A 13,579-nucleotide genomic window follows, 5' to 3' on the forward strand; every position below is an offset into this window, starting at 1 on the left:
TACATTAGATTAAACCATTAAATAACAGTGACTATAATGCAATTACATTTGACCTCTTCTCAGCGAGATTTAACCAAAAATATAGTTAAGCACGACTGAAGTTCAAGAAAAGGATCTTAATAAAATGAGAATACTAACTTATTCCTTAAGGCTCTTTCTAGCTATGGACTTAAAACCCATTGAATTGGAATACAGGCTGCCAAAGAATGCCTTATTACAATCCGAGAAGATTTTGATAGGTGAGTACCCTCAATTTAAAGAAAATAAATGACACAAAAAGCAGAATAAATTACGGTGACATAATTCTTGGCTTAAGTAAAAGTCAGACAGTAGCTGAAATTTTAATAGTGGAATAACTTCTAAGGGATAAACTTTAACTTGTATTAAACTTTAATCATAATAGTTACAGAGATGAAAGCTAAAAAAAAATTATTAAAATTACTAAGCACAAGCACACTAGCCCTGGTCCTGTACTGGACGTTTAAATTGGTTTCTTTATCTATAGTGAATATAAAGAGGTCTGTGAACCATGTGATTTCTTCCTTACAGAAATTTGTCTCTTTAACTTAGGTGACTCTGCCCAGAAACCCATGCAATTTATTAAGCCCAGATAGAAGTTGGTGAAGAAGGAATATGAAAATGTCAAGCAAGATCCTGATGTGTTTTCTTAAAAATAGTCTACCTAAATGAATAAAATTATCGGTATAGCTGTCACTTAAGAAAAATGTGCTAAGCCACACAAAATTGAAAAGGAAATTGGAATTACTGGAAGGTTGATAAAGATAAAAAATCTGGAGGAATATTCCTTGACCATCTGTACTATCAATTTCCAAAAAAAGAAAAAGAAAAAAACCCATAAATTGTGTTTTGATGTTGCAAATAATGTCTGTCTTGACCAGTTTTAATAGTTCTCTTATGAGTAAGTGACAAGTAGACTACTTTAAGCCCTAGGAAAAAAAGTGGAGGTTAATCAGTTTCAAGACAGCTACCATAAGACAGAATCAATCTCTTTCTTTCTGTCTCAATCTCTCCCCAACCCTCCTCTCTCTGTCTTCCCTAAGGCAGGTTATGAGTTATTAAAACACATCCTATATAACGCTGACCATCTGCACAAACAACAAAGAATCTCAATATGAAGATGTTAGGTCATTAAATGGAGAAAGTATTTCTGGAGAGGGGAGATCTTCGGTGTTCATAATATACCTAAAATTACAAAATGTAGATACAGGTCTATGCCAGTTGCCCATAGGACCAGTGTTGATAGCATGCATTCACTTCCTAGATTTAAATAGACAAAATCTTAGCTAAAAATTTTAAGAATATCTTAGAAGCATTTTATTTGATGGGATAAAAGGCAAAACTTGGGACTTATGTCATAGTGTCAGCACATTTCATCAGCAAGGGTTTTCAAATTAGAACTGCAGTTTGGGTTACTTTTGAGGGTGTGACAGTATTCTACAAAGGAAAAACTGAATCCCGGAGGGAAAATCAAATTAAAGTTTTAAAAACTCATTACCAATAATTAATAATGAACTCTAGCTAAACAATAACAGGTGTTCCACTAATCCCAAACAGAAACAGATGGAAGCACAAATGTTTTATAAATAGTGGATACATGCAGAGCAATAAACTTGGCAAGAATTGTCTTATTCTTTAATTGTCAGTCAGAGTCAATGTCTCACCACTTACATTTTCTCTAAATTAATATGCCCAGATTAAATCTGTGTTTCTCATTCCTTATTTTTGAAAATGCAAGTCATATTTAGTGCTTTTTCACTCCATGTTTTGTATTGCTACACTGACAAAGATAATATTCCTGAATTTTGTTTAGGTACATTTACATAACGTCATATAGTTTATTAAATGAAACAACAGGCATACTACGTAGGCTTCCCTTCTCTCCCTTCTTCCTTTTCAACTTCTGGACAAGAAATACTTTTCAAGTATTTCTTTCATTTCTTCAAAATAGTGAATGTAGGTAGATGAAATAAATTAAGAATTCAATTAGTAAGTCAATTAATGGTATCAAGAAATCTAATCCTATAGAACTGGGAATTATCTTCGGGGGCTGGAATACTCGATAGTGTTGTAGATCTCAACTTAGGACTTTTTAGAGTATGTTTGTTTGCATATGCCTTTACAAGGGCTCTCTCTGTGTGGTTGTTAACAAAATCATCTTTAATTCATGCATAGATGATTTTATTATTTCTTCTAACCTTACTCTGTTGTTAGATTTTCAGAAAGAAATGATTGGTATTGTGACTATTAAACTACTAGCATCCCTCACTGAATTTCTTAGTGCATGGTTCTCTGTGTCCTGAGACTTTCTTAGGAATTATATTTTATGATCAATAAATAACTACTATGAATGATTTCAGTGGGACAGAAAACAGATTATTTTCCTCAGGTAATGAAATTTTAAAACTAATGGAATATGAAGAAAATAATGCATATTAGTCATTTATTAATTCATGCTCATCAGCAACATAGATTCACCTCATCTCATATGTAAGTAAACACCTAGTTGACTGCATAAAAATTATGTGTAGAGTATGAATTTCTTGAACCAACACAGGTGAACAAAATGGTCAGCACAACTTTGACCTAAAATTGAACTTTTTGTTTTTTTGAGACAGAGTCTTGCTCTGTGGCCCAGGCTGGAGTACAGTGGCGAGATCTCGGCTCACTGCAACTTCTGCCTCCCAGGTTCAAGCAATTCTCCTGCCTCAGCCTCCCGAGTGGCTGGGATTACAGGAACCCACCACTACATCTGGCTAATTTTTGTATTTTTACTAGAGACAGGGTTTTACCATGTTGGCCAGGCTGGTCTCAAACTCCTGACCTCAGGTGATCTGCCCGCCTCAGCCTCCCAAAGTGCTTGCATTATAGGCGTGAGCCACCGGGCCTAGCCAAATTGAACTTTTTAATTATTTATTTATTTTGAGGCAAGGTCTCGCCCTGTAGTCCAGAATGGAATGTGACGGTGCCATCATAGCTCACACACCCCTGCAGCCCCAACCTCCTGGGCTGAAGCCATCCTCCCGCCTCACCCTACCAAGTAGCTGGGACAATGGGTGCACACCACCATGCCCAGATAATTTTTATAATTTTTTTGGCCAGTTGCAGTGGCTCACGCCTGTAATCCCAGCACTTTTGGAGGCCGAGTTGGGCAGATAACCTGAGGTCAGGAGTTCGAGACCAGCCTGGCTAACATGGTGAAACCCCATCTCTACTAAGAATACAAAACTTAGCCAAGTATGGTGGCAGGGGCCTGTAATCCCAGCTACTCAGGAGGCTGAGGCGGGAGAATCGCTTGAACCCAGGAGGCAGAGATTGCAGTGAGCCGAGATCACACCATTGCACTCCAGTCTAAGTGACGAGAGTGAGTCTCTGTCTCAAAAAAAAAAAAGAAAAAAAAAGAAAAAAAGAAATCTGTAGAGATGTGGTCTCTATATGTTGCCCAGGATGGTCTCAAACTCCTGGGCTGAAGTGATCCTCCTGCCTCAGCTTCCTAAAGTGCTGGGATGACAGGTATAAGCCAACACACCCAGCCCTAACATTGAATTTTTGATATATATAAACTGAAACTTGTAAGTATTGAGAGGTTCTCTTCATGTAGGCAACTCACCAGGCAGGCAGTGGTGAAATGAACAAATTAAAGTTATAACATTTTGTTTGTAGTCACTAGATGGTTTGTCAACAATGCAAGGTTGTGACGTGATCTTCATTTTAAATGTAAGAACACTAAAAATGAGGTAGAGTTCAATTATTTGCTCAAGACCTAATACTAGAAAAGGATGGAGTTAAGAATTATCACCGTATTTCTGTCCAAAGCCTTGTCTTTCCACCATATCACACTACCTTCCTGAAGATTTATTTCCAATTATGCTATGTTACTATACACAAACATCGATAGTAATTAGTTTCACCTATTAAGTTATAATATTTAGTGATTTTCCCCCTCATTTAAATTTCTTACTGAAAATGTAGAAGAAGGAAAAGAGGAGGAGGAGGAAATTATTTAACTAGAATAAATTACTGGGATCAACAACATTTTCTGGAGTGCAAAGGTTCCCATTATCTAGTTTTCTAGAGCCTAGATGTGTTACCTATTTGTTTTAGAAATGAGATGTCTCTTTGACAACATACGCATAACTTATAATTATATATTTTTGAAAGGCTTTCACAAAAATAGTTAAGAAAATAAAAATATAGCTGGCTTTAAGCAATTAGCTTCATTTATTTTAATATAAATGAGCTCCTTCCTTAACAATACTGTCTTCTTGGAAACGTTTTCCCAAACATGAACATAGTTCTGTCAGTTTTTAAATCTGCAAAAGGCATAGTGCAAGCAGTCAAGTTACTCATGCTTAGTTCAGATGTTAGTAAAAAATACCTTTTTATACTCTGGGCAACAATTAAAGATACAAGACAAGGTAGATATATTCCTTTAACTCAAAATCCTTCCCTATTGTTTTGAATATTAATTCCGAGATTATCTATCTCCATCAATAGTTCTTTGGAGTGGCTAAACCAAGTTCATGTATAAGGGAAAAAATTTTAAAGTTTTGGAAAACAAAGCACAAATATTTGAAATGTGATGATTTTAATATGAATTGTGTTCACTACTAAGAAAAGAAAGATATTTTCATTGTCATGGGTCTTTTCTTCTAAGTTTACCAAGAATAAAATAAGATGATTCACTGCTTCACTTCAAGACATTACTAAAGGTTTTAGCATTCTTTATATAGAGAGATATTAGCACATATTTTACATTTCAGCTGACTTCATTTGCAATAGGCCATGCAGTGACTGAAAGTAAAATTAAGACCTTAATGCCAGTTATTACTGCTTTTTATTGGTTTTATTCTAGATCTACACATGCATTATGCAATTTTTAAAAAATGAAAATACAGTTAGGTACATAAAAAGCCCACAATCTTAGAAACAAAGACTATTAAAACAGACAAGTACAAGAATTGCTTGGAATACCTGGTTTTAAATCCCCATGGACAAACATGTCAATCATATATCGACAGAATGCATACTGATCTGACAGAGTAGAAAGAAAAAGAGCAATGAAAAAATGTCATCAACACTTCATTTTTCTACAGAGAAATAATTTAACAAAACAAACAAAATAGCACAATTCTATTTTGGTTACTACAATATTTTCTGCAAAAAAATAATTTGCACTTATATGAAAATACAGAAGGAAAGAAAGACAACAAATGTAATGCTTCATTTCTTCCATACAAAAATAACCTTAAAAATTGAAAAGGACTAATTCAGAGTAATCTTATAGTGGTTGTTTTCAAAATAAAAACCTATTTTGTCAAATAACTGATTACAAAAGTCATCATATTAAAGCAATTTTTCCAATTTGTCTTTTTATAAACTTTCAATAATGAAACAGAAGTTTTACAAGAGGAAATTGTTTCCAACTTGGAGTGTTTTATCAAATACTCAGTTCCAGCCCTTCTGCTAATTGTCTCTATGGAGCAGCAGAATGTCTTTTCCAAAAGACTATCAGGAGAACTAACCTCTTTGCAACCTGTTAGGTGGCCTCTGAATAAAAATGCTCTTTAATTGGGAGAGTAAATCAAGAACAGAGTAACGGAACCAAATGATATTGTTGTTAAACTAATCAAATGAGTAATCTTAAGATCATCTCATGATCTTGACTAGTTTATGGCCTATGGTGAAAGTAAACAAACAAACAAAAAAAACTGTAGTATGTAAACATCATTTTGGGCAGACCTGGTCTTCAGGAGTTGGTTTTTTTCTGTTCCCTCTAGATTAAAGACATTGCACTTAACTTTAAATCCTCACAGAACTTTAGATTCTCCTGAGGTCAATCCAACTCAAAGCTCAATTGATGAATCTTTACCGTATCTTCTTTAAAGCATATATATTATGAAATAATTTACATTTCAATATTCCTGAAATATGCATTTTATTAATCCACCAAATCCAAAGGCAGCTTTAGGACCAAGAGAGTTTATTCAATTTAAGCAACATGTTACATTCTTAATTGCTCCAAATTATGCATATCAAACATATGAAATAACAAAGCTTGTTACTAAACAGATACACCTCTAAGGATTTTTGTAAATCTCATTCTTTTTAGAGTAGTAACAGCATTTTTAGAGGAATCCATTTTACTATGAAATTCTGTTAGGTCTTTAAAAAATAAATATAGCTATTGAAGAAGATATAAAAATATAATCTTTTTCATTAATACCTAAATATGGGCAGGCCAAAACTCATAAAGTTCCAAAAATTTAGATGTATTTTAGTTGTTGAAATTGGAGCACATTTTCCCACAGGAGAGGTAGGGAATGGGAAGGAGGCTAGTCCTCAGGTCATTCCTTGCATTGATTTGCCCTTTGATGTACTGGCAGTAATAGCTGGAGTTTCTGATCCCAGGACCTGGGAACCCTATGATTGGGAAAGACATAAGGTTAAGGTAGAAGGTATTTTCTCTTTTCTAGACACAAGATTGTTTTCCTGAGCAAAACTGTAGAACTGGCAATTTGACTCTAAGACAAAACAAGATGAAAAAGTGCAATTCCCTTAAATTAAAAGTTTGAAGTTAGACCAGTGTGGACTTTCTGAAATTGGCAGTATGTTCCCCTTATTTCAGTACCTTAAGTGACTGTACTCTTTTTAGATTTGTCTGCCTATACTCTAGGATTAGTTCTCAAAGGGCAACTTAAACATGGGAAAGAGAGAGGAGTTGTCAAAATACAGATTTTTGGGCTCCATCATCCAAAAAAATTTAAAATGCCATGGATCTGGACCCTAGGAATATGCATTTTATACAAACTCCTTAGATGAATCTAATTAGACTGCATTTACAGAATCACTGATCTAAAACCTTTCATTCATTTTTCCCAAAATAATTACTCTTAGAGGCACTATAGACTCTCATGACAGTAAATAAGAGTGTTTGTTTTTATGTATGTTGGAAGTTTAGAATGCAAGGACTATTTGTAATATAACATCCCCTCCAAATGCAATATTATCTGCCCCACGTTGTGATGGGATGGTTATATACATAACATGTTGAAGAGTGTACTGAATTAATTAAAATCTTCACACTTCAGAGAGTCTTCTTTAGCTGAATGCTGACAATGTAATGAAACTTTTCAGCTTGTATGTTGAAATATTATCAAAGTACAGTCAGCCCTCCATTTCCCTGGGTTCCACATTTGAGCATTCAACAAACCACATGCCTGTAATCCCAGCACTTTGGGAGGCTGAGGCGGGAGGATCACTTGAGGTCGGGAGTTCAAGGCCAGCCTAGCCAACATAGTGAAACCCCATCTCTATTAAAATACAAAACTTAAATATATATATATAATTACAGCTACCATGGTAGCTTTGTAAATACTTGTTATACCATATTGTTTAGGAAATAATGATAAGGAAAAAAAGTCTGTATATGTTCAGTACAGACTCAACCATGGTAGCTGTACTTAAATATTATAGCAGAAAATTTTTCATAAAGAAAATCTAAATTGTCCTGCCATTCTAACTTTCATAGTTCTGAGATAATAATGTATATAATGTTAATTTGCTCATCATTGTAAGTACTTTTTCCCCAAATAAACATCCTTCTTGGAATAACACATGCTGTCCATTTCTCTCCTTGATTCTCAGGAAGCAGTGGTAGATGTCATTCGAATGATACCTAGTTGGTGTTCCCTGTGAAATAGTAACCAAGGGAAAATACATTCTGGGTGCAAAATGTCAACAACAACAAAAAATTTTTAAGAAACTTCTAATGAGGATGGGGCACATGTGGTCCAGTGCTCTATAACAGATTCACATTAGCTATACTTTCTCTGCCTGCCACAAATATCAAATAGTTGTTTAAAAAGAAAGAAAGAATGAGTGAATGAGCAAAGTGTGTGGCAGCTGGAAAATTTGTTTCTCCTTCCCCACAGACCTCCTAGAGGTCATCAGAAAACTAGGGAGCAATGTCTGATAATGCCAACTCTTCCTACTCTACAAACAGATTTAGATGGGTTCATAAAAACCAGATTATTTGATGGGTGTGTGTGTGTGTGTGTGTTTATGGTAGGCGTGTATATACATATGCATCTTATCCCTAATGCTTTAAGCAGAAAAAGAGATGTATTATTTCCATATACAATATTGAGAGTAACTACATTGAATATATTCATATGTATATTATGTAATTAAATAATTACTAATAAACATGTGCCCCATGTGAAAATCTGTTTCCAAGTGAGTAAAGGACCTATGAGCCTTATTTCTTTAAAAAGAAGTATTTAGAAATCTATATGAAAAGAATGCCTCAAACACATCAGGTCTAACTTAACTATGTGAATGAGTATTCTCTTGCCCAAAAAGCTAACTCAACAGTTACACTAAGTCATCATATAAAATTTTCAAAACCAAAGCCTCAGAAATTAAAAAAACTATATCTTTGTTTATCTTGCTTAGTTAAAATCATAATGTAATTAGTTTTCTTTAATGTAAAAATGCTGTTAATTAAATCTTTGCTTAGTAACAAAAAATGAAAAATAAAATGACATATTTATATGTCTGATCTGCCATTAGAGGTTAAGTTTTGAATACTTACCTAATGATACATTCATATAATTGATGGCAACTGTTCTCAATACTGAGACTTGCTTTAGCAATTGCAATTGTTTGGCTGATAAAATCACATTTGTGCTTTTGTTTTAAACTCTAAATGACATTTGAATGTCCTTTTAATAGATAAATAGCTCTTTGTGTAGAAATAAAAATAGTAGACTGAAAAGGGATATGGTAATATAATGCTGTCTTTAATAAATCTGATTACTGATAGAAATGAAATACAATATCTGTGGCCTGGAAAATAAACATTATTTTAAAGTGTTCTGGTAATGAGTTTTTATCAATAAAATATGGCTCCCAAATCCCCAAAGATACGAAAAATTAGCATCAAAAAATACATTCACATTCCTAGTTGTTAGATAAGTATTTTGACATTTCCAAATATAACTGGCATCAGTTTTTACATTCTGCATTTATGGTTAAAAATTAGAATGTACTTTGTAGGTTTTCACTGATTTCATGTGATTATTTTTCATTTTGAAGAGCAATCTAAAGTGTAAAGGATTTTAGGATATAAGTAATCATACCAGTGTATCCAAAGATTATTTCTGCTGTTTTTTTTTTACCACAGTAAAATATTATATTCAACATATTTTCTCTTTACTTACTTCATCCTTTTTTTCTACCAAAATATTTCATTAATGACATAATTTTGATAGAAGTAATAATTAACTTTTAAATTTTTGTCATGGTGATATAATCACCTTGAAAATTGGAAAAAGTTTTAGAGCTCCTAAGTTTTAATATGACATATCTTAAAATAATAAATTAAAATTATCTAAATTTAAAAGTTTGTAGATCACTAAAAAAAGAAAAAATCTTTCCTTTTTAAAATATATATTTTTAAAATATGCATCTTTTGTCATATAAATCAGAGTTGACAAATATTACATGTGAATCAAAGTTTACAAATGCAAATTCAAGAGAAAAAAGATGAAAATATAGTATGAGTGCATTGCAAATTTCATTTCTTGTGCCTTATAATGAGGAAAAATTAATTTCAGTTTCATCCTCTAAATAGCTTGCTCTGTAACAAAATTGTGAGATTTCTTAAACTAAAATCTAATAGAAACCAATTCTTTGATACAGTCCTTAGATAACATTAGTCAAAAGTGCTACAAAGTAAAGAAAAATTTGGTTTTGCAATGCCTCCAAGAAACATCAATTACAGGAATAGTCTCTTCATATTAGATCCCCGTATTCTATAAAGGAGTCTTAGGATTATATAGTAACCTGGAGTCAGGAACGGACTTAGGAAAAGAAACAGTCAACAAGTGCCAGAGATGTGGTACAATAAGACCCTTAGTTGCCCTCCTAAACCTTCAGCTCTGTATATTCATATAGAACCTTCCATAAAATAAAAATTCAGGTTTATATTCCACCTCCATTTAAGTGATATATTTTTGCAAAGTGGGGATGTAAGTTTGACATCACTCTTGCTGAAGAATGGCAAAATATGTCACATTCAGAGCTTTCTAAAGTTAGAAATTTAGTCAATGGAAACTGAAAAAGAATCTTGAGAGCTGTCTTCTCTATAACATCTTGCCTATTAAATAAATTTAATAATTTGATGTATATTCTAAATGATGTGCTCTTGCCAATGCAACAGTAATGTATGGATAGTTTTTATGATATTTACTCTATATGATGCCAACATGTACCCCTTAACAAACTCCTTAGGAATTGTTGTCATTTTGGGGGACCACTTTCCTCAAAGAGTATGACACATACAATCTTTATTCTACCTCTTAATAGACATTCCATATCTCAAAAATTCAACATTTATCCCCAGTCTTTATATGTTTTCGGATGCTACCTCCAAACCCCTTTTAAAAATACTTCAAAATGCCCCTTTAGATATGTGAACACATTTTAGTATTTTTATAAATAAATATTAATTCCCAATTTACTGTATTTCCTTTCTGATATATTTACTTTAATGTCTTTTACCCCCATTTGAAGTCTGATTTTGGTCTTTTTCAGCTTTTAATTTCACTGCATGTGCTTCTTGCCCAATATTCTCTTAGAACCTCCAGCAGCCTCCTGCTCTGAATGTTTACCTTTCTGTTCATGCTTTGACACAGCTGTTTTCTCTTTGTCCTCCTTTTCCTTGGGTTTCGATGGTGTTTTCTGTACTTCTTTTACTTTTACAGCTGTTTGCTTCACTTTCTCCTGTTTTCCACCTTTCACTTCCTTTTTAGTCTTTTCTTCACTCTTTTCTGCAGTCTTAGCTTTCTTTTGTTCTGTATAAAGTTAAAAGATGTTGAAATACTTTTGTTTATTTACAAACATAATGTTTCATCTGTACTATGTCATTAAGGAAAACTGGAAAAGAAAGAGGAAAGAAAGGAAAACAATAGAAAAACACTGTTTTTAACATAAACACTTGTGACTTACCAGAGTTTTATACAGTTTATGAAGTGCTATATTAGATAGACTACTAAAAGTGTTATGGCTCTTAATTTGTACATGAAAACACTATTTTTTAAGGCAATAGTAACTTAGCATGTCAACAAGGAGGCATTTGTAGTATGCAGGGGATGGATATATAGGAATTTCTGTGAAAGACCATGTCCATACCAAACAGCCCAGTGAAGTAGTCTCCTTTTATAAGCACGTGATCATTTTGCTCCATAACTGAAAGATCTTAAGGGTCATTCAAGAAACTGAAATGCCAACGAAGCCTTTTTTAAAGACAACAATTAGGAATGCAAGTGTAAAATTATCTGCATTGGTGTTGACTAATAGAAATAAAACAATGAAATCCATTAGAGGATAACTGAAAGACCTATAGTCTAATGATTTGGCTTTAGAAAAACTGAAAGTGCAGAAATTGAGAAATTGGCTCCCGTTTATCTTAAGTCAGCGATAATTCTACTAGTTTTTAAAGCCCTTAAACATGTCCTGGGAAATTCAAAGGGCTATAAATAAAAATATATATGAATAGATATATAAATTAGAACATATATATTACACACATATATTCTTAATTTGATATTATCTGTATTTTGGAAGAAGGAACTGGGATGCAAATTAACCAGTCTGTGGATCTTTGAAGCATCTTTTAAAAAGCAGTAATAATGTAGCACATAATTTGTGGAAAATTGTTCATAGTAGATGCTGCATATTGGACATTCCTTATTGTATGTGACTACACATAACCACTATACACCACAGCAGCTCTACTGCAATGTTGGAATCCTCTATGTCATTTGCTAATGTACTGTGTAGCCTTTATTGTCACTCATGTTAAAGAATTCAATGAAGGCCGGGCATGGTGGCTTATGCCTGTAATCCCAGCACTTTGGGAGGCCAAGGCGGGCGGGTCACGAGGTCAGCGGATCAAGACCATCCTGGCTAACACGGTGAAACCTCATCTCTACTAAAAATGCAAAAATTAGCTGGGTGTGGTGGTGCATGCCTGTAATCCCAGCTACTCAGGAGGCTGAGGCAGAAGAATCACTCGAACCAGGGAAGTGGAGGTTGCAGTGAGCCGAGATTGCGCCATTGCACTCCAGCATGGGCAACAAGAGCAAAACTCCATCTCAAAAAAAAAAAAGAATTTGATGAAAAAATATAATCAAGTTTCTTGACTTTGGTACCCTAAATGATGATTTCAGGCTAAGCCAAGATAATATCAGAAGGTCCCATTAAGAGAATGAAAATGATAATGCCAGATGCTGGTTAGTTTGCAAAACAAAAATAATCTGTGGTACCGCACTTAATTGACTATGCCAGCACTTCCCAAAACACTGCTTCTCAGATACTTCAGATATTTACAGGAAGATGTTGATACTGTATTAGGTATTGGAGAATATTCTCATGGCCAAATTCATTTGGAAACAATAAGCTAACCTGGTCGTTTAGCTTGGACTTTCTCAAGGCTGAAGTGTATTGAGAATTTTTAAGAAGGGGAATTATGATACACACATTATGCAATATTGTTTAATCATAAAATTCTCATACAGATATTACTCAATTACTCCATAATTTTTTTTTTTTTTTTTTTTTTTGAGATGGAGTCTTGCTTTGTCATCCAGGCTGTAGTGCAGTGGAACGATCTCGGCTCACTGCAACCTCTGCCTCTCAGTTTCGAGCAATTCTCCTGCCTCAGCCTCCCAAGTACCTGGGATTACGCGCGCCCGCCACCAAGCCCAGTTAATTTTGTATTGTTAGGAGAGATGGGGTTTCACATGTCCATAAACTTTCAACATCTTTGTGGCTTCTGTAACTACACTCAGGGGATTTTCTTCTTCCTAGAAATCATTTCTAAACCTCCTTTGCTGGTTTCTGCTCTTTCCTGCAGTAAACTCATACGTTTCTGTGACTGAAACCAGCAGCTTTCTGCGGATGACTTTAAATTGAAATCATTCCAGAGTTCCACTGGAATGTTTATTAGTGTCTGTCTGGAAAGAAAGTTTCACTGGAATGGTCAACAGCACCTCAATCTCATGCAACTCATTATATGTTCACCTAAAAAACACTTCTAGAGAGTCTATATTGACCTGGGCTCACAGCTAGTTTGCTGGAGCTCTAAAAATCAGCATAATAATAAAACTATCTGAATAAATTTTAGCATAGCAAAATTAAAACCCTGCAATATGTGGCTTCCTCCTATCTCCCATCTTACAGCATCTTTCCAAAAATTTATTTCCCTACTGGACTGCTTTCTTTCTTTTGAATATTTTAGTTATTTTTCCATGTGTCAAATGTTGTCAGACTACATTCTCTATATTTTCTATGTTTTTCCACATATTTAGATTTCTTTTTTTTTTATTTTTGTTCTTTTGTTTTTTTGTTTAGACAGACTCTTGGCTCTGTTGCCAGGCTGGAGTGCAATGGTGCGATCTCAGCTCACTGCAACCTCTGCCTCCCAGGTTCAAGCAATTCTCCTGCATCAGCCTCCTGAGTAGCTGGGATTACAGGTGTGCACCACCAAGATCAG

The 13,579-nt window shown here is 34.1% G+C and overlaps 1 protein-coding gene across 4 annotated transcripts in view; it reads right to left on the reverse strand.

Moving 5' to 3' along the window:
• The window catches only part of TRDN (triadin), a 407,513-nt gene that overhangs the window by 262,665 nt on the left and 131,269 nt on the right, over positions 1-13,579 (reverse strand). For 2 of the 4 annotated variants that reach the window (XM_063621032.1, XM_055263039.2), the window contains exons 8-9: positions 10,695-10,877; positions 4,993-5,052 (exon numbers count right to left, since the gene is read on the reverse strand). In XM_063621032.1, the coding sequence (XP_063477102.1) occupies positions 4,993-5,052; positions 10,695-10,877 (243 nt within the window). The remainder of the gene's footprint in view (positions 1-4,992; positions 5,053-10,694; positions 10,878-13,579) is intronic. The other 2 variants (XM_055263048.2, XM_063621041.1) reach the window with 1 other exon arrangement.

The sequence above is a fragment of the Symphalangus syndactylus genome, chromosome 2, assembly GCF_028878055.3.
Source record: "Symphalangus syndactylus isolate Jambi chromosome 2, NHGRI_mSymSyn1-v2.1_pri, whole genome shotgun sequence".
Classification (NCBI taxonomy): Eukaryota; Metazoa; Chordata; class Mammalia; order Primates; family Hylobatidae; genus Symphalangus; species Symphalangus syndactylus.